Source organism: Pleurodeles waltl, chromosome 9 (genome assembly GCF_031143425.1).
Source record: "Pleurodeles waltl isolate 20211129_DDA chromosome 9, aPleWal1.hap1.20221129, whole genome shotgun sequence".
NCBI lineage: Eukaryota > Metazoa > Chordata > Amphibia > Caudata > Salamandridae > Pleurodeles > Pleurodeles waltl.
In genome coordinates, this window is record NC_090448.1 from 570040538 (window position 1) to 570062814 (window position 22277).

The 22277-nt window shown below is 41.4% G+C and overlaps 1 protein-coding gene across 1 annotated transcript in view; it reads left to right on the forward strand.

Moving 5' to 3' along the window:
• The window catches only part of LOC138259670 (pleckstrin homology domain-containing family B member 1-like), a 276644-nt gene extending 265713 nt beyond the window's left edge, over nt 1–10931 (forward strand). Inside the window, exon 5 of the mRNA XM_069207543.1 lies at nt 2771–10931. Coding sequence (XP_069063644.1) covers nt 2771–3069 — 299 coding nt within the window. The 3' untranslated portion in view covers nt 3070–10931. The remainder of the gene's footprint in view (nt 1–2770) is intronic.
• The last annotated feature ends 11346 nt before the right edge of the window (nt 10932–22277 follow it).

Sequence of the window (22277 nt, forward strand, 5' to 3'; positions counted from 1 at the left end):
CTAATGATGTCATTGAGATTTGGTGCTATGCACAATATGTCAGTGCCCTAGATACGTTTTTTAATAAACACCACGGAAGCAATCCATATACCTAGTGAGGGTAGAGTATACTGTAATCATGAAGCAACAAGTCACCCCCTAGATGTCATGAGATAATGCAAATAGAATACAATTTTTAGATTGCAATTGATGCAATCCCAGGCAGATAAATGTTACCAGATACATGTACTTAATATAAAAAGTCCTTTTTATACCAATGTCAAAACATTTTTTTAAATGATTGTATCGTTCAAAGAGAATCTACAGTACACAAAGAATGGTGCTCTAGAATGTGACTTGTAGCTTTATGATTATTAATTTCATACAGTCTACTTGTGATCTCCACTGCGGGTGTAATCAAGGTCAGCTTATAACACATGGCACTGTTGCAGGATAAACAGTAGTTGAGAAGAGTGAGGTCTTTACAGCTTTCGGAACTCCAGGTGATTGTGAAGTTTTATTATTACTGGAGATTTTTAGAGTTTGGCTGTCTGTAGTCAAAAATGTTTTTAACAGTGTAAAACTTTCTGAACGTGGATAGTTCATAAATGGGAAAAGTCTAGAACTGACGGTCTTTCTTGAGTGGTAGGTACACAATGTGAGTTGCACCACAGATGGCCAATGGAAAACACAGATTGAATGCACTTACATATGTGATCATGGTTACCAGGGATATATGTCAGAATACCATTGCTAGAACTATCTTCTGACCTGAATATTGTGTCCTATTGTTTACAAAAATGTATTTATGTTGCTTGTATTTTTTTTATTATTTACTCAAATGGAGTAATATATTTGCAAATGATATTTAGGCCACAATATTTATTTCAAATGATATTCTAATAATATTCGGATACCATACTATTAACAAGTGCAAGAGCTGTTATAAGGCACAATTTTGAATACACTGGAGTATTTGAAGAACAGTTATGAGAGCCCTTAGATAGTGTTCATTTGTGTAACATAGGCTGAAGAGAATCAAGGCAATGGTGGCCTGTACCCTGTGTAGGGAAACCTGTTTGTCAAAGCGTGCCCTCCGCGATGGGCTCCACTGGGCTCAGGAACCTGCAGAAGGGGTATCTTTTTCCCTCTACTCAGCTCTTCAGTGCAGCAGGTGTAAACCCCACACAGTTGCTATGCAGGCATATGGGATGCATCATCATTCTGTTTAAAAAAATTACCTTTAGAGTCCACCAGAGCAGCCAGAATTTGACACATTAGGATATAGTCCTGCGGGTACACACTCAGGGGGTCATTACAACCTCGGCGGTCTTTTCGCAAGACCGCGAGGTACCTCCGTGCTGAAGACCGCCAGTGGTGGCGGTCTTCCGTGCCGCGTATTATGACCGCTGGCAGGCCGCCGTCCTTTTTCGTCCGGAAAGCCGCCAGCAGCCATACTGGCAGACGGCGGGAAAGTGGAGGTTGCTCAACCTCCACCGCCACGTCAACAGAACACCACCCACTGAATCACGTCCCATGATTCGGTGTGGCGGTGTTCTGGTGACGGTGTTCTGGTGGCGGAGCTGCCCCCATGGATCCCGTACCCTCCCGGAGGATCAACGGACAAGGTAAGTTGATCGTCCGTTAGGGAAGGGGGTGAGGGGGTGTTGTGTGCGTGCATGTGGGTGTGCATGTGAGAGTGTAGAGGGTGTGAGTGAGTGAGTGTATGCGTGCAGGGGGTGCTGTGTGTATGGGAAATGTGTGCGGGTCAGATGGTGTGCATGTCTGTTTGTATGTGTGCGGGTATGTGTTGTCGAGGTGTATGTGTGCGTGTAGGGGTGTGTATATGTGCATGTTGGGGCTGTGTGCGTGTAGGGGTGTGTATATGTGCATGTTCGGGGTCGGGGTGAGGAGGGGGGTTGTGCCACCTTTGGGGGGTGGCAGGGGGTGTTGGGGGAGGATTCGCAGGGGGTAGCGGGGGTGGGGAGACCCCTATCAGTGCCAGGGAAGGAATTCCCTGGCACTGATAGTGCCTCCTGCCATGGATCTCATGGCGGTTCCCAACCACCCGAGATCCATGGCGGTATGCAGGGTCCTGATACCGTCGGCGGTCTAGTGACGACCGCCAGGCTGGAGACCGCAAACTCCAGCCCAGCGGTCTTCATCACCATGGCGGTCGGAATGGTGAAGTGGCAGATGACCACGCGGTAAACGCCGCGGTCATAATTCCATTTTTTTTTCTCCAGCCTGTTTGCGGTCTTACCGCCGCTTTACCACCGAGCGCCAAAGTCGCAATGAGGGCCTCAATCTTTTAACTTCTGGCACAGTCTATCACAATGAACTCATCATAGCATACCTAGTTACCTCATTCTTCCTGCAGCCCAGACATAGGGCCTGATTCTAACTTTGGAGGACGGTGTTAAACCGTCCCAAAAGTGGCGGATATACCACCTACCGTATTACGAGTTCCATAGGATATAATGGACTCGTAATACGGTAGGTGGTATATCCGCCACTTTTGGGACGGTTTAACACCGTCCTCCAAAGTTAGAATCAGGCCCATAGTTTGCATAGGATTAATTCCTGGCCATCTCATACTTGCTCCAAGAGGATTACAAAAACTGCATGCTTCTGTCCTACCCTAGAAAAGGTAGAACTACCTTTTCATTTTCATTTTATAGTGGAATCTCAATATTAGGTGTGTGAATGTATTTATTTTGTAAAACGGGGAACAGAAAAATGGTCTCAAGAAGTCGTAGTTTATAGATTATTATTATTATTCTACCCACAGCTCGATCAAGGCATGGCAAAGACAAATGTTCCCCCAGCTGCCTAAGACATGGATCCCAGATGCATGGAGGGGTGAAGGCTGCTTGCTTGCTAATGGGAGGAGCAGCAGCTGGACCAAGCCTGGGCTACATGGTTACATCGACTAATGCCTCAAACTCAGGGGAAGCTCCTCCTCCAGATTTTAAGGAACTGGGTTACCACCCTTCTGCAGATGTGGAAGGCTGTGGGTACAATGGAATGGACTATGAGGGAATGGACCACGATTTCGATGCCTTTGACTTTGGAGGGTTCGCCTTTTGAATTCCATCTGGCAAGTAAGACTTATTCATGAGATTCACCCTCTTACTGCTCGAGAATGGACCTTATGAAGAAAGAGAAGCAGAGTAAGAAAACAAAAGTCTTCTTCAAAATCAGCAAATGTTTGAAGGGTTGCGAGGTTGTGTTTGCTATTTAATCACCTTCAGATTATTTGACTTATTGCTCACATTTTGAGGGAATATCTCGGTAATATAGTCATATTCGAGCACCAAACTCAAGCCAGAAGTATTGATGGGACCCATGTTTATCCTGTAATGAGCAAAGATTTGGCAGTATTTATTTACTCACTATAGCAATTTTTATATGTGTCTGTGGCATTATTATTTATGTGTCTAGCTACCATGGAAATTCCCTGGCACTTGTATAAGTGTTCCTCTCACATGTGAGGGTCTTGAGACCGCAATTCCCTGTATAGCCCACCAAAAGTGTATACAATACATCACAAAAAGGTTTGTCTTTCTAATACATTTGTTTCAGTGGATATATTGTGTCTCTTTGTTTTACTTCACTACAGGAATAAGGATAGTGCGTCATTACTCCAGGTGAGTTTTTTTGCTCCATGCATTTGATTGATTTTTCACTGTATACACTCACAGATGTGACAAGTAGAGACCAGGTTTACTATTGAAACATACGTCCTGATGAAAGCCTGGGACCTTATGGGCCATTATCAGGGACTGAAACATCTTGACGAAATCTAAGAGAGTGTCATAAGACCATAAAATCTTAGCGTACCCCCAGCAATATTATTAATTTTTATCATACCTACTATCACAACTAATAAAGGGACATCTTTGTAATTAGTGAGATTCCCAGCAGGCTATCTTCAAGTGCTTCCGAAGTTCAATTGAGCCCACCTCGGCTTTTAGGGGCTGGATTGGACTCCATGATGAAGCATGCAATATTAGAGTGTATTAGGTCAACATAAAGAAAATAAATGCTTTTCTTTATTGAAGTGAAGTGGGGTGGGTCCCTGAACCTGGCCTATTGGTGTATTGTGGACTAGTAATACTTTATGGTGATGAATATGATTGGGGGAGTGTGTATTCCTTTGAAGTCCCTGGGTTAATTTAAAGTTCGAACCCAAAATAACCTTCCTTGCCTTGAGTGACATGTGTGGTGATCTTACCCCACCTGATTCCTTTGGTATTTATGTGGAACAGCACACTGTTCCCTATAAAAACAAGTTAACCACTAAATGTTGCAAAACACCGGATCACTAGTTATTATGGTAATATAGACTAAATGATATATACATCAAAAAACAATACTGCACCCAGCTACTCCTCGGATAAGATAATTGTGGATTTCTGAACATTTCGTTCTGTAGGCCTGTTGATCTATGTATAAGAAGGTAAGCCATTGTGAATGGCATTGTAGCAGGCTTTTGAAAAGTAGAACATTGATTACTTGATTTCGCCACTGATGCAACTGAAGAGTTTAGTATTTTACAATTGCAAGTTCGCTGTTTTTGTCGTGGCCATCACAGTGTGAGGATAGCTGAAGGTTGCCCATGACTTGCTGCAAGTGGCTTGATGGGCAATCATTTTTACATTCAGGTTTCGGGATCATGGTAGTAGGAGTTCCAATCCTTACTTTGGTATGTGTCTTAAAAGCTGATGCATTGCACTTGAAAGATATGTGACATCTGTAAATTATCTATCTATCTTCTCTCTTTCTTAGGACTGGAGACTCAGGGGTTTTTAGTGACTGTTGAGGTTTTCTGTTATTGTTGCCAATACTTTCTTAAAAGGCTGTATGGGCTATGGATTCTCCTGTTGTATAGCCATTTTAGTAATGTCTCTAGGCATGTTATTTTAGCAACTAGGCCTGCCGCTAGTGCCCTTTAGCCCAGTTACATTTTATTCTGCTCCATTTTTATTATTTAAGAATTAGCCACATTTGTTGTGCTGTTTTATTTTCTTTATCTAGTTGTTCTTTCGCCTAGGAAAGCATTGCGTTTTAGTAAAGACATTCTTTTCACTTTGTGCTTTCCTTAAGGCTGTAGCGAGATAGGCTTGCGGGCAAAGTGGTACACTGCGCCTCCAACATTCACAGAAACATACACATCCTTATCTGGGGACATTTTCTCAGAACTTCAGCTGTTTTATTATAAAATCATTTCCTTGTCCCATGCACAATAGAGGGAGATGCCAGCCAGATGACCATGACTTTGGTACAGCTGCTTGCTGAGACTACTGGTTCCCCAGCCTACATGGGGATGGTGTCTCTCTAGACAATAAGCTTCCTTGCTCAGGTATGAGAGATGATGTCTTCCCAAGTTGGAACCTGAAGGGTGAATTAGGGCTTATCACTCTGTGCTCTAACATAGCTTAGGTAAGAACCATATAGGATGGTGGGACTTTTCTTATGTTTCACCTTCCTTGTCACCTTTTTGCTTTTAGCGTGTTCCATCATTCTAATTATTGAAATTCTTGCCATTTTATCTAAGACACAGCTGCTTCAATAAATCTTATTGAACCATCTTCTGCCTCTGTTTGTCTTTGCATGTGTGAGACTAATGTAACGGAGAGAAAATAATGAGATCGGATTCACCATGATTTCCCTGAAAAGTAATTCTTCTCATGCACCCGTTTGCCACAGAATCATGACTGCTCTTGGGCGGAGGTGAGGCGCTGCTAGATGGCCAGAAACAGATTAGGCTGACAGCTCTCACATGGTGTGGGATTGGTCTCAGTTCCCTACAATTCAGGTGAAACTGCCACCTGAATCCAGCAGCCTCATTAGGATGATGAGAGCCCACACAACACTCCTTTTAATTGCAAATGGATCATGGATTCACTTTTTATCACTTCCTTCTTTTTTCCAGAACTATGACTTTCTATAGAGGCTCTGTGGCCTTTCCAGATTGCCCACTTTACTTGCCAAGAATGGCAAATACAGCTAAGACTTTCTCAGGACTTATGTTTTAGATGCCACTTGTGGTTTGTAGGCTCCTTTATGACAACTTCACATAATTGATTTCTGTAGTCTGCTCTTTTGTAAATTTCTTGTAGTATGGAGTACTGGATTAAAAGTATATGAGGATGCTAAATATTGCCTGGCTGTTAATGTACTATCCCACATGATAAGGAGAGTTATGGGGGGATGGCTCGCAGGCACACTTTAATGACTTGTGTACATCTTTGAGGAATATCTGCACTTCAGAATGGTGATCTAAGCATTGCTTGCATGGGACATAGTTCAGGGATAATGGAACTCTTACTCCTTTTTTGTGCTTGGATATGTCCTAGTCATTGAATACTATGCTACAGTAGGAATTTGCCTTTATGGCAACCTTTTTATTTTTCACTTTTACTACTAATGTTGAATTGCTTCCATTATTCTGATTTCAGTGTCACAGTGGGTCCATCTTGGAGAGACCATGTGTTCAAATGATGAATTAGAAGTGATCCATGTTTGTGAAAGTTTGCAGTCATTTGGGTTCTACTTGTTAAAAATGTCTATTCAACTTTGTCAGAATTTGACTCACTTAACATTAAGCAGCATATTTGTTAGCTTAATGTATTTCATGTGTTCTGATGTATTCATTACCTATTGGGGGCTTGATCATTAGTATCCTTGCAGCTCATATGGTGAACACTACAAACATCAAAAAGGTAGATTGGGATAATGTCAATGCACTCTGCCTAAATAGTAAGGTTCAGTAGTTTCCCAGTTCCACGGTCCCGGTACTTCCAGGGAGACGGAACAGCCACCAAACACTTCCTAAAAGGAAAACAAATCTCCAAAAGTTCAACAATCATCCCACAAGCACTCCACATCTCCAGTAGTTCAATAGACAATACTTTGATCACTGTTAATATTCAAATTCTTCTTTATTACACCTCCACTCTAGCCAACACGTGTTTTGTCTTGATGCAAATTCATCAGGGCTGCAAGGCCAAACAACATATACCAAAGTTACCAACAGAGTCCGACAAAATATAAGGCACTTAACACCAAAACAGTCATGGTATGTCAATGCAGAAAGATCATCTCTAGGAGTTTGTATCAGTTCATTCAGGAACCTTGAGCCCAAATCACATGGCAGGTATACCCATGTATTCACTTATCAGGTTACAGAAAAACACTATTTGTTGCAAAGTTTGGCAAAGTCTTGGGATGTCTTGAATGTAAACAATAACCACAATACTAAAAAATAATGATGTTTGAATGGGTTCTGTTTTTTTAGATGTTGACCATCATTCATTGTTTGACATGTTCTCAAACCACAGTTTTTCTCCTCACTATGATTGTTGATGGGACACTCGACCTTTGTTCTTGTAGATGATGTTAATTCATTTTAATGCCACACAGTTATTCCTGATATAATGCATAAAAAAATACGAAAAAGTTGTTGGTGCCCCCCTGTTCACACAAACAAAGAGAAACAAAGTAATTAAAGATGGTTATTAAATTGATTACATTCTTGTAACTATTAGAAAGCTGGTTCCATTTTTTGTCATTTTCTGACACTACACAGTGAAACTTGCTAGGCCTGTAAAAGATTTCAGAAGATTGTAATAAGTCTCAAGTAAACCATTGTTTTATTTAATAATTGGTTTGAGATCTGTCAAAATGATTCATTTTGGACTATTTTTAATTAAATTGGTTCCCAGACATTTTTTCTAGATTTTGGGTGTTTGGCAGTGGCTATTAGGGATAATCTGTTGTGTGTACTCTTGCTTGACATGTGTTCCCAGGACATCAAATAGTATTGCACTTCAGTTAGATAACCAAGTTACTTTCATGCTATGATTGACTCTATGAGTAACTAAGTCAATCAAGACTTAATGGAAGAGGGGATAATTTGAGATTTAGAACACATATACAATTTGATTCAGTAATAAAATGTCCATTTAGAATAGCTGTTTTTCATATATATTGATAAATAGATAAATAGGGGACGTTAAAACCAGTTTTTAGTTTGAGCAGGTGATTGTAGGTGTGTCCCACCGACACTCATTTTTAAGGGACAGGCACTTACTTTTCCTCATCAGACTTTGACAAACAAGTGAGAGAAAGACACAAAAGGTGGAAAGAAGGAGGAAGGGAAGGGTGAAAAAACTGTGAGAAAGGGAGAAGGCAGAAACCTGCTAGAACTTCGGCTCGGGCCTTTAACGCGGGAGCGGGTCTTTAATAGCCGGTAGAGCCCACTACGGGGGGTTCTAAGGCTATATTAGAAAACTGGAATGTTGAGAGCTCCATGAATGACAGTAGAGTGCTCCGGGCTTCTAATGGCTGGTAGGAGCCCCGAGCTCCAACATTCCAATGTTGTTCACACAGCAACAGCTGTGAACAAAGGCCACACAGAAACAAAGAGGATTTTCAAAGAGGATTTTAATTTGTGTGTTTGTTTGTTTTATTTATTAGAACACTCTGCCCTCTGGTGGTGGAATGTTCTAACAGCTTCAGAACACTTCATAACTGGGCTGTTTCGTCCCTGAAAGTCCAACTCCCTTGTTAAAGGCCATCGCCTTTGGCTTGGGCGAGGGCCTTTAACCCTGGAGCAGGCCTTTAATGGCTGGTATAGCCCAACACGGTGGGCTATAAGGCTATATTAAGCAAACATGAGTCAAATCAAGACCAAGCAGCCTTGGTATTCACCACACCGATGTTCAGTAGCACCAGCCACGGGCTTCTGAGAAAAACTTTGGACCCAGGCACTTATTTTTTTGATTAATTAAGCACTGGTTGAAATGAAGCACAACACAAACATCAGAATGGCATAGCACTTTCTAATGTTGAAACATGACCCCAACCTGTTTTATAATGCTCATATTATGAGGTGCTTTAATTAAGGTAACAAAAGGATTTACAGAGGGCCTCATACTTTGGCCCGGAGAGCATGAATCATCCACAGGCTCCTCAAGTTGTATTGATAGTACCTCTATATCAAGGGCAATGCTGTTCATTGACTAATAGTGTTATGATGTGTCTACACTTGGTCTGATGTCTCTAAACTACCCTAAGCCATCACTGAAAGGTTTATTAGAATAGTCAAACCACACAAATCAATTCCAAAAATCAATTTTACAAATGCCACTGAGGTCTGGTATTTGATAAGAAAGAAGGACCACACACAGAGTTCAATGAGAGATGACATATAGTTCCAGCTGGTGTGCAAAGCGAGTATTCCAGGATGGGGAACGGGTGCTTGTAATGGTTTGACTCACTTTTTGTGGTTACTGCACTTTTATCTGAGGTATCTTCAAAACTGTACATCATAGGTAGATGGTTTAAAGTGATCTAACATTTGTAGCCCAAGCCTTGACTAAAGGCTACAATTCAAGGACCATGAGTAAAATGAAAAATAATTGTGTCCCTCTTAGGCTGTAAACTAGAGGACCAGAACTTCTACAAAGTCAGGGAAAGGAGTTCAATGAGCAATGAAGGCTCACAACAAGATACAGTCTTCCTATCATCAATGTATTTTCGACCCACAGGTAAGGCAGATGCCTGTGGGTTCATTCAGGATCATGAAAGTAGATGCCAGTGGCTCCAAGGCAAGCACAGACATCCTTTTGTCATAAGAAAATAGTGTGGCCTTGCTTCTTCCGCTCATGGCCAAGCAGCAACTTTCACCTGAGGGCAGTACAGCCACATTCCTTCTAATACACTTCTCCAAAAGACCTAGATTTTGTTCCATACTCATAATTTGCCCAGTTAGACACTTCTCTGTGATACTGTGTCTCTTCCAAAAGCTAGACCACCACAAACAACTTTTTCTGTTGAGTATGTTCCCATCCAGGACTTTGGGGCATTGGTGGGAGACCTGCCCAATCAAATATTGTACCACTTTCAACATCTGTAACTCTATCTGCTTTGCATATCGCCATATTGTAATGAAGAAGAGGGATGATGTAGTAATGCGGTGATTGCCTTAGTATAATCTTGCTCATCCCAACCCTGATTTCCTTTCGTACGCTCGTGTGGTGGTCAGGCTGGGTACAATAATGTTATTCCCAGGTCAGAACTCCACAATTGATAGAGGCAGACAGGAACATTTTCATGCATTTTCATTCAATGAACAGTCATGGCTGGCTTTTTCCGGGCCATGGACTTTGCTTTACATTGTTAAGTTTGTTAAAAAAAATATCTATGTAAGGAACACTTTTTATAAGTAATTAATGCATTACCTTCAGTCAATAAAATGTTACTCGTGTACTTTTCCCACGCAGGAACTTTATCAACCAAAAGTCCTGACTCGGATATTTGATCACATATCTGACAGAAGCAAAAAAGCTGCTGGCTTTTTTATTTTAGTCCCAGCCGAAATGTATATTTCGCTAGCGTCAGTTCCGTGAAGTGGTAGTAATACTGATAAAGATAATCTAGTGTGTGCATACATGTAACCAACAAAGGATACCGAACCTTGAATCACATAAAGCAGATGACCTTGCAGATACACTGCCTTCTGCATTTAATAACACATTATATTTTGAAGGTGGGTGTCATTGTTGTATGACCAAATAGGGTTGTTTGAATGTATTATTATTGATGAGAAAAAAATGAAAGGCGAGATCCAGTTCACTAAAATATCAATTACATATATCAGAAGGGCAATGCCAGTCAAAGATGTATGCCAGAATACCCTACCTAGAAGCAGAGTCTGCCATACATTTTGTGTCCAAAATATTGCATACTTAAATATCACGCAATATTCTGACTACGATGTTATGGTATCACACCATCAGCCACAGTTGATTTAAATGAGTAACATGGATATGCTCTACGGTTTGATACAGACTACAGTGGCCACTTTGTGTTGTATTTGTGTTCTGTGCATTTTAACTGTATATGGTCAGTTCTTTTTACAGAAATAAAATCATCCATTATGTTGCAGGTGTACTGTGTTTATTGTTACGTTTGCCTTTTTGTAGAGCGCACTCAAACAAAACGAGCCACTGTCCTATAGAAGTAACCACAGTGAGATACAGCGCATCACTTAGTCAGAACAGGGGACAATCATCACCAGTGTGCATAAAACTTCAGTTTAAATCACTAAATCAACCAGGTTTATTGTTTCTGTTTAAAGTCCTAAGGCATACAATATACATTACAAACACATTCTGTAAAACAATGGACAGAAGCTTATACAAAGAATGAAATTCATGACACCACCAATTAAGAAACAATAGAGTCATCTTTAGCTTATAGCTCAAACACATCATTGCCATGAAATCATTTTTCTTCAGTTACATTTGCAAAGCCAGCCATTTGCTTCTCTAATATAGGTAAACAATTCTCTTGAATCATTGTGGAAAATGGAGATAGTAATAAGGTGCAAATGTATCCCTGTACCCGCAACAGGGCAAATGATCTGCCAAAAAGGTCCGGACATGAACTGCAAAGTAAAGAGGACACTAGACCTACAGATAATTAAAAAGACTGATAAAGATGCAGCTGTCAAAGAATGATTGTCAGAAGCAAACTCATTAAAATGTAAGATAAAAACCTCAACATTTACACCCACAACTGTGCAAATGGCTCATAAAGTGCTTAAAACCATGACAAAACAAAACAAGAACTGCCAAAGTGCTGATGGTCAACACCAGACCTCTTGGCCTTGCCAATGCCTGTTTGTGTTTACTGCTCTAATATAGCCAACATGCTGCATATAAGCATTGCATCTATGCTTGAATTTTAAAACAACGTTACACTATTTACAGCACCACTACAAGATGGTTGTCCGGTGCTATGTTTATATATTTTTTTTGTATTTAAAGCATAAGGCTACCAAGTTTAGGCGTAGGCATATTTTCTTTTTCTACCTTTTTGTTTGTTTTTATGTTTATGTTCATATGCTTCTTTATGGTTATTTTTTATTACAAGTGAGTTAGTAGGCAACTGCATGATTGAGTTATTGAATGGATGCATTAAGGAGTTATTGGATGGATGGATGGATGGATGGAAAAAAGAAGGAGTGCCAGAGTGTATGTATAATGGCTTATTGAGGCCTATACTCTACGGGACCCTTCCTACTCAAGTAATTCAAACAGCATGTGAATAATGATTCGCCTTATTAGTTAAAAAGATTGAAATTTTGTTTTGTAAAAATTCTTATTGTATCACACACATTGTCATAAAACATTTGTTATTTGGGGAGAGAAATCAGAGAAATCAGAGAGAAACACTACAAACAGGGGCGTAGTTTGATAGTAAGGTTGGGGGCTGTGAGCAATCAGGCTGACATAAAATGTTCTAATAAACTATAGGACAAGCAGTATGCATGAGAGGGGCCTAAAGGGAGGTAGAAAGGGAGAGAAATGTGGATTTGTAGGAGTACTAAGAGAGAAAATACAATGGGGCAGATTTAAAAGCCCCTAGCATATCCTTGTGACCCATTAGCATCATTTTTTTACGCTAACTGTAAAATCGCATTTTTTACTCTAATCGCAAAATCGTTGCACCAAATTTACAAAGTGGTGCAATCCACTTTGTAACCCTTTGCGCCACATTATACCTGATCACGTATACTGTATACAAAGGCAGCGTTCTCCTGTTAGGGGGGGCAAAAAAAAAAAGAGCAAAGAAATCTAAGAGATTTCTCTGCATCATTTTTTTGGCACTTTTAATACCTGCTCAGAGCAGGCGTGAAAAGGAGGCACACCATTGTTTACAATGGGCCACAATGGGCTTTGCAGGATTAGCGTCAAACTTTTTTATGCTAATCCTGCAAAGCTCCGAACTAGCATCAAAAATGTTGACGCTTGTTCACTAACTACCACCATGATGCGCTGTATCTTAGATAGGGTGCACACATTATGACTTTAGGGGGGCGCTAAGTGGCGCAAGAAAAGTGGCGTATGTATAAATGTACAAATTCCTGGTGAAATCCGACTGACAGCTCACAATACTCGGCTGACAGCACCTGCCCCCAACTATTTATCAGAAAATACATTTATTACAGGGTGTAACGCCCCAAACACCCCCCCCCCAAAGCTACTCCACTGACTACAAAAAATGTACTTCTCTGTTTAACACCTGATGTCTGATAATTTACAGTATCTTTTCCTGGGCTATTTAGATTCAAGATACGTAATGTATGTATGTAGATGTGTAGGTAGGTATGTATGTATGTTTATGGTATTTCTGTGGCACAAACCTAATCAAAAGGCAGCGAAGCGCTACATAATGTAAAATAATGGTTTACAAGGGCAACGCTGTTCCTTAATAGAAAGTGTTGGTTCTTGAGGCCCATAGTTGGCCACAGAGTAAACCCCAAACTTAAGACTAGTTCTTCGAACACGTAATTAGTATAATTTGAATAGCAATAGCAGACCTTATATTAAATTTAGTGTTTATGCAAAATAAAAGAAGTTAGCCTTGCATTACATTATGTGTGTATACATAGGCTTGTGTTTTGTTAAATGCAAAATGTATGCTTTACATACACTATTGTACTCTAGAATTTAGAAGAGGATAAGTTAATAATAAATGTGTTCTTTGGAATCGGCACAAAACAAAGCCAATAACTGTTGGTGAATAACATGGTTCACTAGCTTCCAGCGAATGCGTATACTTTCCTTTTTAAAGAAACCATTCCATTTTGCATTGCGCTTGTAGCCTATTTGCATGAATGTGAGACCAAATGACAAAATAGCAAGGAATTACTGCCACAGAATGTGCCACATTATACCAAACATTGTGTTCTATCTTGACGCATCATTTAGTCACTCTACCCCACTTCCCTCCTCTTCCCATGCATAGTTCCTGTGTCCCTGTATGGTGAAAAGCCATGACGCCAGGTAATCAAGGCTTTCTTCAGTGTTGCTTTATTTAAAAAGAATGATGTCACTAAGGAGCATATTTATACTCTGCTTGCACCGAATTTGCGTCATTTTTTTAACGCAAATTCAGCGCAAAACTAAGACCATATTTATACTTTGATGTAAGACCCCGCTACTGTCACAATTTCTCAGTGTGCGTCATTTTCTGGATGCGTGAAACTGCCTTGCATTAATGACATGCAAGGTAGGTGTTCCCGTCCATGACTTAAACACCTGTGCGCCATATTTATCCAACCGGGCAAAAATGGCGCACGGCTGGTAGGCAGAGCCGCAAAATGATGTAAATCTCGATTTGCGTAAAAAATTAACAACTGGGTCAGGGCAGGCGTTAAGGGACCTTTGGGTTCTTTTACATGGTGGGAGACCATGGAAGCAGTCCACAGGTGCCCTTCCCTGCACCCAGGAACACCCCCTGCCACCCTAACCCAACCCTGGAGGACACCCATGGATGGGGGGACCCATCCATGGTGAGTGCAGGTAAGAGCAGGTAAGTATATATTTTGTTTTCATTAAGTGGCATAGGGGGGCCTAACTTGGGTCCCTCTACATGCCACTGCCCAATGGCCATGGGGGTTGTGCATCACAAAATGGAGCAAGTCATGTTGGAGCCAATATTTTTTACTGTAACCTGACTTTCACCATTCTTTTGACGTACAACCCCCAGACCCTTCACCTCCGTTACCCGGTTTGAGTTATTTATTTTGACGCAAACCAGGCCGCAGCGGCGGCTAACGCCAATCCATAAATAAGGCGCCCGGCTGGCGCGTTGGAATGGCATTAGCCGGCAGTAAGCGTTTTGACGCAAATCTGCCCTGGCGCTGATTTGCTTCAAAAATTATAAATAAGGGCCTGAGTGTCTCTCTTTCTCCCATCTTTCTCTGATGTCCTCTGTCTCCCTTTTCCTCCTCTAACACACACAAACAAACTTTACATCGTTCAATGCTTATGTCACAAGTGTGTCTGCTGCAATAAACATAGAGGAGACTGAAAGAGTGATGGAGGTGTCAATTGCAGCTGTACCCTGTTAAAAATCAGCCTCCATTAGCTACACTCCCCTCTACTGGGACAAGCCCAATGAGATAAATGGCCAGTCCAGCCCGGTGCATTGCAGTATACGATCTGCTTGAAAGTTAAACTTCCAAAATAGGCTTGTGTCTAGTACTGGATGAGGCTCCTCCATGAGAAGAAACACATTTGCACATATGTGCTCCCACTCTCCACAAGTGCCTGATTTTTTTTTTTTTAAATCAGGCCCGTATTCATACTTTTTTTGCACCGCATTTGCATATTTTTTTCCACAAAAGTGTTGCAAAGTTACAAAATATAATTGTATTTCGTAAATTTCAGCCGCTTTAGCATAAAAAAATGATGCAAATGATGCGCAAAATAAGTATAAATATGGGCGTAAATGCATGTGCCCAGGGGTTTTCTTAGGTCCCTGATGCTGGCATTCCTGCATACAAGCGTTTCTGAATAGCAACGATGCCTGGTCTTTACTCAACCTTGCTCGTCTTTCTTCTACCAGCCCTACACTTTCTGTTGCTTTTCCTCATTCTTGTAGGTTCTTAGATTCTTTTTCAGCCATCCTTTCTCCCACTGTCCCTTTCCCATATTCTCTTCCTCCTCCTTTCTCACTCTTCAGCCTTTCTCTCCCTTAAACTAAGTCAAAAACTGATGTTGAAAAATAAGTTCTGTCAGTGACAGTGAATGCTAGTGCCCTGCACCAGCAAACATCTTTTCAAATTAAGAACTTCTATTATCCATTTTACCGATTTTAGGAGAGGGTATAACAAGCTCAAGAGTTCCTTTCCAAACATGGTTCATCAAAGCCATCCGCGTAAACTAAGTCCCACTGCTGCATTTCTTTGTAGGTCACAACATAGCGCATTTGTAGCAGTTGGTTTTAGTATAATATTTTTAATCTACTCTCTCTTTCTCTACTTTATCCCCGGGGATTATCCTTTTGCTACAAGACCACAAAACCCAGAGAATTAAAGGGAAAATTCCCAAAAGCATTTACAGAGCATGTGTACTTCTGTGTAACAGAACAGACTCAATAGAACTTGCAGTAGATTTTATGGACCCAGAGAAAGAAGTGTAGAGGGAATATGTCAAGTCTTTCACCTGCTCACTGATTGGCTGGCTTCACAATAGATCATTTCACTGTTGTTCTCCTTCATCACAGTTCAAGAGCTCTTTTAACTTCTACTCTCATGCTTATTTATAATATTTGCGAGCCTGAAATCCCTGTGTGAATGCCCATCTCTAATTTCTTTATTGCGGGTGACGTCCCACGTCACCTGTATTAAAGAAAAGACATAGTTGCTCTTGTGTAACCTATTACTTTTGAGTTCTGACATTATGATGCCAGCAGCCATGGGGAAAAGTAGGTCACAAAGAATAAGTAAGCGTTTTTCCTTCTTCTAATCTGTTTTCCTAGACGGACAGTAACGAGCAGAAATGAAATGTTTTTGTAACGTTTATTTTTTCCATCCTTGTCCTAATTATAGGAAAGACAGAATCTCTCTGCTGCTTCTAAGAATTCTGAGTTACAATGTTTTTTTTAAGTTGACAGACCTTTTGGCGACAAACATATAATTTATTTTTTGTGTTTGATTTTCCAGTAAAGAGTTTAATTTCATTCTACATGTTTACAAACATCCTACCCCGTTCATTACAAAAAGCAACACACCAAGGATTTCAGTGGCTTGTGGGATTGGCTTATGACATGACCATGTAGTAGATGGAATAAAGTACCCCTGCCATACATTGTAAAGATATTGGGCATCTGATTTTCTTTTATTGACAGATGGGCCCTGCCCATGTGCAGGGGAAAAAAAAGAAGCATCTCTGTGAAGCTGAACAAGGCTGAAAGTAACAGCACTGTGTGCAGCACTTTCAGTGTGCCCCGGAAATGAAAAGCGGTATAGTGGAGCTGACTCCATAGCCTTGACACCAGGTTTGTGGGCCTCATTCCTCCTCTTGCAGATGGTTAGATGGAAAGAAAAATGTGCACGTAGGGGCAAGGATACAGGATCTGGCACAAATAAAGAAGTGCAGCGGCTCAGACAGAGACGCAGGAGCACAAAGCACAGGGAGTTTAACGCTGCAGGCAAGTCAGAGGAAAGAGACAGATCTTGGGCCTGGATGCAGATGAGAGAAAGAAAAGTATAAGCACATGCCACTGTGTGAAAGAATTACTATAAGCAGTCCATAGCTTCCAAGGGACCAAATGCTAGGAGTTGCCTTCTGCCAGTTATGGCTGTCAGTCATGAGTGTGTTGCATTCTGGAACTTAGAGTTTTTTTTTACATTCTAAACAATGTCCCACTAAATAAAAAATGCAAAGTGGCTAGAATGCTGACCTTGTAGAAGATATCATATGACATGCGAGCCACTTGCCACCTATGTAGAAAGAGGAGCTACACAGCAGTTGAGAGTTGTGGTCCCGAGGACTGGTGAAAGTCTAGTCGGCATAGAAGGCAAACTGTGCCCATCTGGGGTCTGTTGCAGGCTTTTGGCCACCTCATGGCTGTCCTAAGTCCCTTGTGTGCCAAAGGTTTAAGGGAAGAGCCCAGTGAAATGGAGAACGCACCCTGTGCAGAAGGAGGTGAGTGCCTAAACACGCAGGAGGCAAAAACAAAGATTGTTGGCCTTGTGGCAGGCAGGCTTGTAGGTGATTGCATAGATCATCCAACAGGCCGTGCCTGTAAGAGGAAAATAGTGCTGTCTGAGACCTGGGAATGTTAAGGAGTCTCCTGTACTAGACATATTTCTAACAGAAAACGCTTCATCCTGGCGCATCTCAGCAAACTGTTTAGTTTCTATTTCAATAAAGGTGCAGCATCAAAAGTCAGAATAAGTGAAATTTCGATGGCATCATCACTATGCTAAGTAGTAAGTTTGAAACCAGAAAAAACCCTGCCTCTCTTTGATCACAGAATGTTAGCAAATGTGCAAAGGTCTTTTTCCTGCAAGAAGTTTCCATCTCTGTAAACTCATCTCCGTAATTTGAAGGAGATTGTCCCTTCTCTTATACTTTTTGCTGTCCTATGCAGGTACCAACTGACCATTCGGCACCGTGCTTCATATTAAGAAGTCCGGTAGAGCAAAGCAAAACATAGAGTTTGAACTGGAAAACAGAGAATCAGAGCTTAGAGTATGCACTCAACTACAACTGTTTAGAAATGAGGTTCACGTAAAACAAACGGATAGTTCACCAAACTTAAGGATGCTGGAACTAAATCGAACAATGTGAAATATCGTAAAAACGAACAACCTGTCTTACTCCACCTGTTTCTACACCTCATTTCTCTCTACACGTCATTTCTGTCCAGCCTTCACCTCCCTCTGCGTCTTTCGCTCTGCCTCTTTCCTCTTTACCTGACCTGTCTTTCCATACCTCTTCTTAAACTGTCCTTTTATCTACCACATGCCCCTGTGCTTCTCCCTCTACCTTATCTCTCTACATCTCTTTCAATCACCTCTCTTTATATCTTATCTCACTACATCTCTCTGAGTCACCTCTCTTTATACTTTACCTCTCTTAGGCCCAGATTTACGAAAAAAATGACAGAGCACAACGCTGCGCCAAATTTGGCAGCGCTGCTCTCCATAATTTTCAAAATGCAGGGATGACTGTATTTATTAGTATATGGCACACTCCTGTTTGCCCGTGCGCCGGAGCTAAATTTGCTGCCGAGAGCCAATGCAGCCACCTTTGCACCATGGTGCAGGGATGGCTGTGCTGCGGGGGAGATTGTTTTTGCACAGGAAGGAACACCTTCCTGCACAAAAACAATCTTCAATGGCCGTTTGCTCTTTCTAAGTGTACTGGAGAATACAGCACACATACAAAAAACAAAAAATGAGGAGAAATGAAAGCATTTCTCCTTGTTGCGCCATGCTAACTCCACCCCTGGGGTAGCGTTAGATTTTGGTGCTGCCTCTGGTTTACAAAACCTTTAAATCTGGAACAGTGTCAAAATGCAATGGGTGCTGCAGTGGCACACCCACAGCAACACCCATTGCACGCCCCTTCCAGGCAAAGTGCTGTGTGTGAAGGGGCCACATTTACAAGGTGGCGTTAAGCCTTGTAAATACGGCGCAGTGCATAGCACTTTTAGTAACGCTCCGGTGGCAATAGGGCCTTGTAAATCAGACCCCATTTATCTTCCCTCTACCTACCCCACCTTTCACTATCTCTACTTCCGTTCTCTCATTACTACACCTCTCTCTGTAACATAATCTTTACCTCTCTGTTCTTTTATATCCCACTTCCTTCCATTTTTCTTACTCAAGTGTTTTGGAGGTCGCTTGCTAGTCAGAGACATATACACAAAGAAAGAGGAGTCGAGTGACAAGGCAGCGCAAAGTAGATCATTTATCAGAGCAGGTTTAGAAGTTTCTGAATTTGACTTAGCCCTGTGAGTTTCACATTTGTGGCGAGCATTCGGTAGTATAGCATAATTTATGTGTGATTTCATATATGCAACAATTAGAACTGCATTTTATGCACTACATGCAATTGTCCTATTTTAATGTTTTTTACTGGACAAGTGAACATCTTCCCAGTCACCTTTACAGTGTCCATTCTGCAATGGGACGATTAGGCTGGTTAGACTCTGAATTCCACTTAAAAGTTTGTTGATACGAAAAATAAAGTCTAGATCGAAGAACAAAATAAACGGCTAAATCAATGCTTGTGCAAGAGTTATTTGGATAATATTTGACTTTTGCACCCTGGCCAGCTTGAATTTTGCCATATTTGGCGCCAGTTTCTATTTGTTTAACGCATAATTCAATATTTTTGGCTTCACAAAGGCATTCAATAACTGATTTTTTTTTTTTTAATTCAAAGTTATTCCATAAAAGGGGCCTCAAAATATGACTTGCCTAGGCCAGGCCACACAAATCCTTAAGATTGTACTGGTGGTTTGCTATATAATGTATTTAACAGTACTACAAATCCTAGATTGCTAAAGTAAAATCTGGAGTGGAAAAATTTCTCACTCAGGTAGGCATGAAACTTAGGTTCTCTTTAACATATTTTTGAATATCTGATTCTGATTGAAGCAGTGTTTAATTTGTGCCAGTGTTTGTTGGTGCTCAGAACCAGAACATTTTTAGGGGCGAGCGCAAAGCGCTCTGTCCCATTCTGTAATCTCTGTTTGGGCTTCAAACCACGCCCATGTCACGTCAGTGACTTACATTGGTTTGTGGGCTTGCCTTTTAAAATCCGCTTGCTTTCATTTGTGAAAGACATGCATACGTCATGCCTTTTCCGGTGTTTAGCCCACCTACACAGAACCGGTAAACTACTAGAAACATACAAGGCTCAATGTTTTCTGCATGATGTCCGGACTACTTAATCTGTTTATTTTCCACGCAGCTCGATCACGCTGTATTTTACATTTTTTTTCTTTACAACACTAATAGCGCTAACTCGAGCTAATGCGAGACCCGTTGCACTGAAAATGCTTGTCTTAACACTGTCTCTTGCAAGGCACATCAGTAGAGTGTTTAACAGTTCAATATACTAAAAAACTATATATAGACCTAGCTCTTCCAGGCCTACCCTAACGTTTGGAGTGATGTGGAGTTGTCCCAAAGTTCACAGGTTTAGTGTACTTATTACTAAGTAAAAGTGACACTGGCATTCAGCAGCAGAGGAAGGAGCAGTGTGTGGCGACAGCTGTAGTGGAAGACCTTGGGGCCCAGCATTAATATTTGTACAGATTAAGCACTGGGCTGGCGACGTGAACTGACAGTGCAGTGTTACAGGACGGGCAGTGCCTAAGCAGAATGCTCACAGTCTGTGGAGCTTCTTCATTCAAGGACAAGCACAGAGCTCCTACATAAGCACAGAGCGATGGTCAGTTCATCCGAAGGTTTGAGTCCCCACCATCATCAGGGCTACGCATGGAAGTAAGTCAGACACTGTCTCCAATTTTCTTGCCAGTGGGTCCAGGTATGGAGAGGGAGATGTGTGGACTAAAGCGTGTACTCGCAGGTGCTGCGACCGGTGCCACCGCAGCGGGTGCTGACTTTCGGAGGGGTGCTGTGTTTGCAAGTATATTATAGTTTTAAAAGCGTCTGCTGCTGCATCCCTTGCCTCCAGCAAGTTTCAGGCAACAATTAAAATATCAACAGAACTCTCTCGTGGACGTTTTAAGGTAGCTAAGTGGTTAATATGTCTCCTGCAAAGAACATGTACAATGCAGATCACAAAGTGCATGTTTGCAAATAGGTCAGTGGGTTACTGCTTTTGCCAGAGTGTTTCTTTTGTTACTTACAGTTTATAAGATAAAATCCTAATATACAACAGTAAGCTATCAACTGTCATCAAAGAACTGAGAGGTATAGATCAGAGCATCATAAGGGTCCATTTGGATATAAAGCCACTCTTATTATTAAAGAGTTCCCCAACCCAGGTGTTACATTGCAAATTCTGAGTTTGTGTTTCTCCAGAACAAACACTCAAACTAGACTGCCTACCAGTATGGATGACATATGACTCCTACATCTTTTAGTGCTCTGTCTAATGTAACATTTCTTACACACTAATTTACATACTTATGATTCATTCGCTCTATGTAATGTGTGTGCGATGTAAAGTTCTCTGACACCCTGCAGTGGCATGTGTGGCACTACAAAACTAATTAAATGCATCTGAGAGAGAGTGGTTATGGAGACGTGAGGGGCACTGTTAAAGGGTGGTAGAGAGGGAATCCATGGCCGAGGTGGTCACTGGGGGGCGCTAACAAACATTGTCAGACAGGACGCCGCCAGCACTAAGGCCGACTCTGTGTCCTCACCTACTGGCATGTTCGCATTCACACTGTGTGCATTTAGCATCTCTAAAGGCTGGAACATCACATTTTTCAATATTTGTCTTTCATGACCACTGTATAATTTGCAGGTGGAAAAAAACAGTTTGCCTGAGATGCAATCCATGCTTGTGTTAGCACTTCCCTTCATCATTGTTTACAATGGACCTCAATGGGTTTTGCAGAATTAGCCTCAACATATTTGACAATAATCCTGCAAAGCTCCGAACTAGCGTACATTTTTTTGACACTAGTTCCCTAACTACCGCCATGGTGCACCATACCTTAGATATGATGCAAACATGGTGGTGTTAGGGGGGATGCTAAGGGGCGCAAGAAAAGTGGCGATGCACCAGGCGCAGCGCCACTTTTTTAAAATCTGGCCCTAAGTGTAAAAATACTAGGCGGAGTGTTGTGCTCTTTTGGCCTGCTCTCTCCTTTCAAACCATCTCCCAAAAACCTAAATGAAAGCCATTGGTGTTTTTGTTGCCCTCCATATATTGATATTTTGGGCCAAATACACAAACCCAATTTTATAACAGAAAACGAATACCTGTCATGTATCT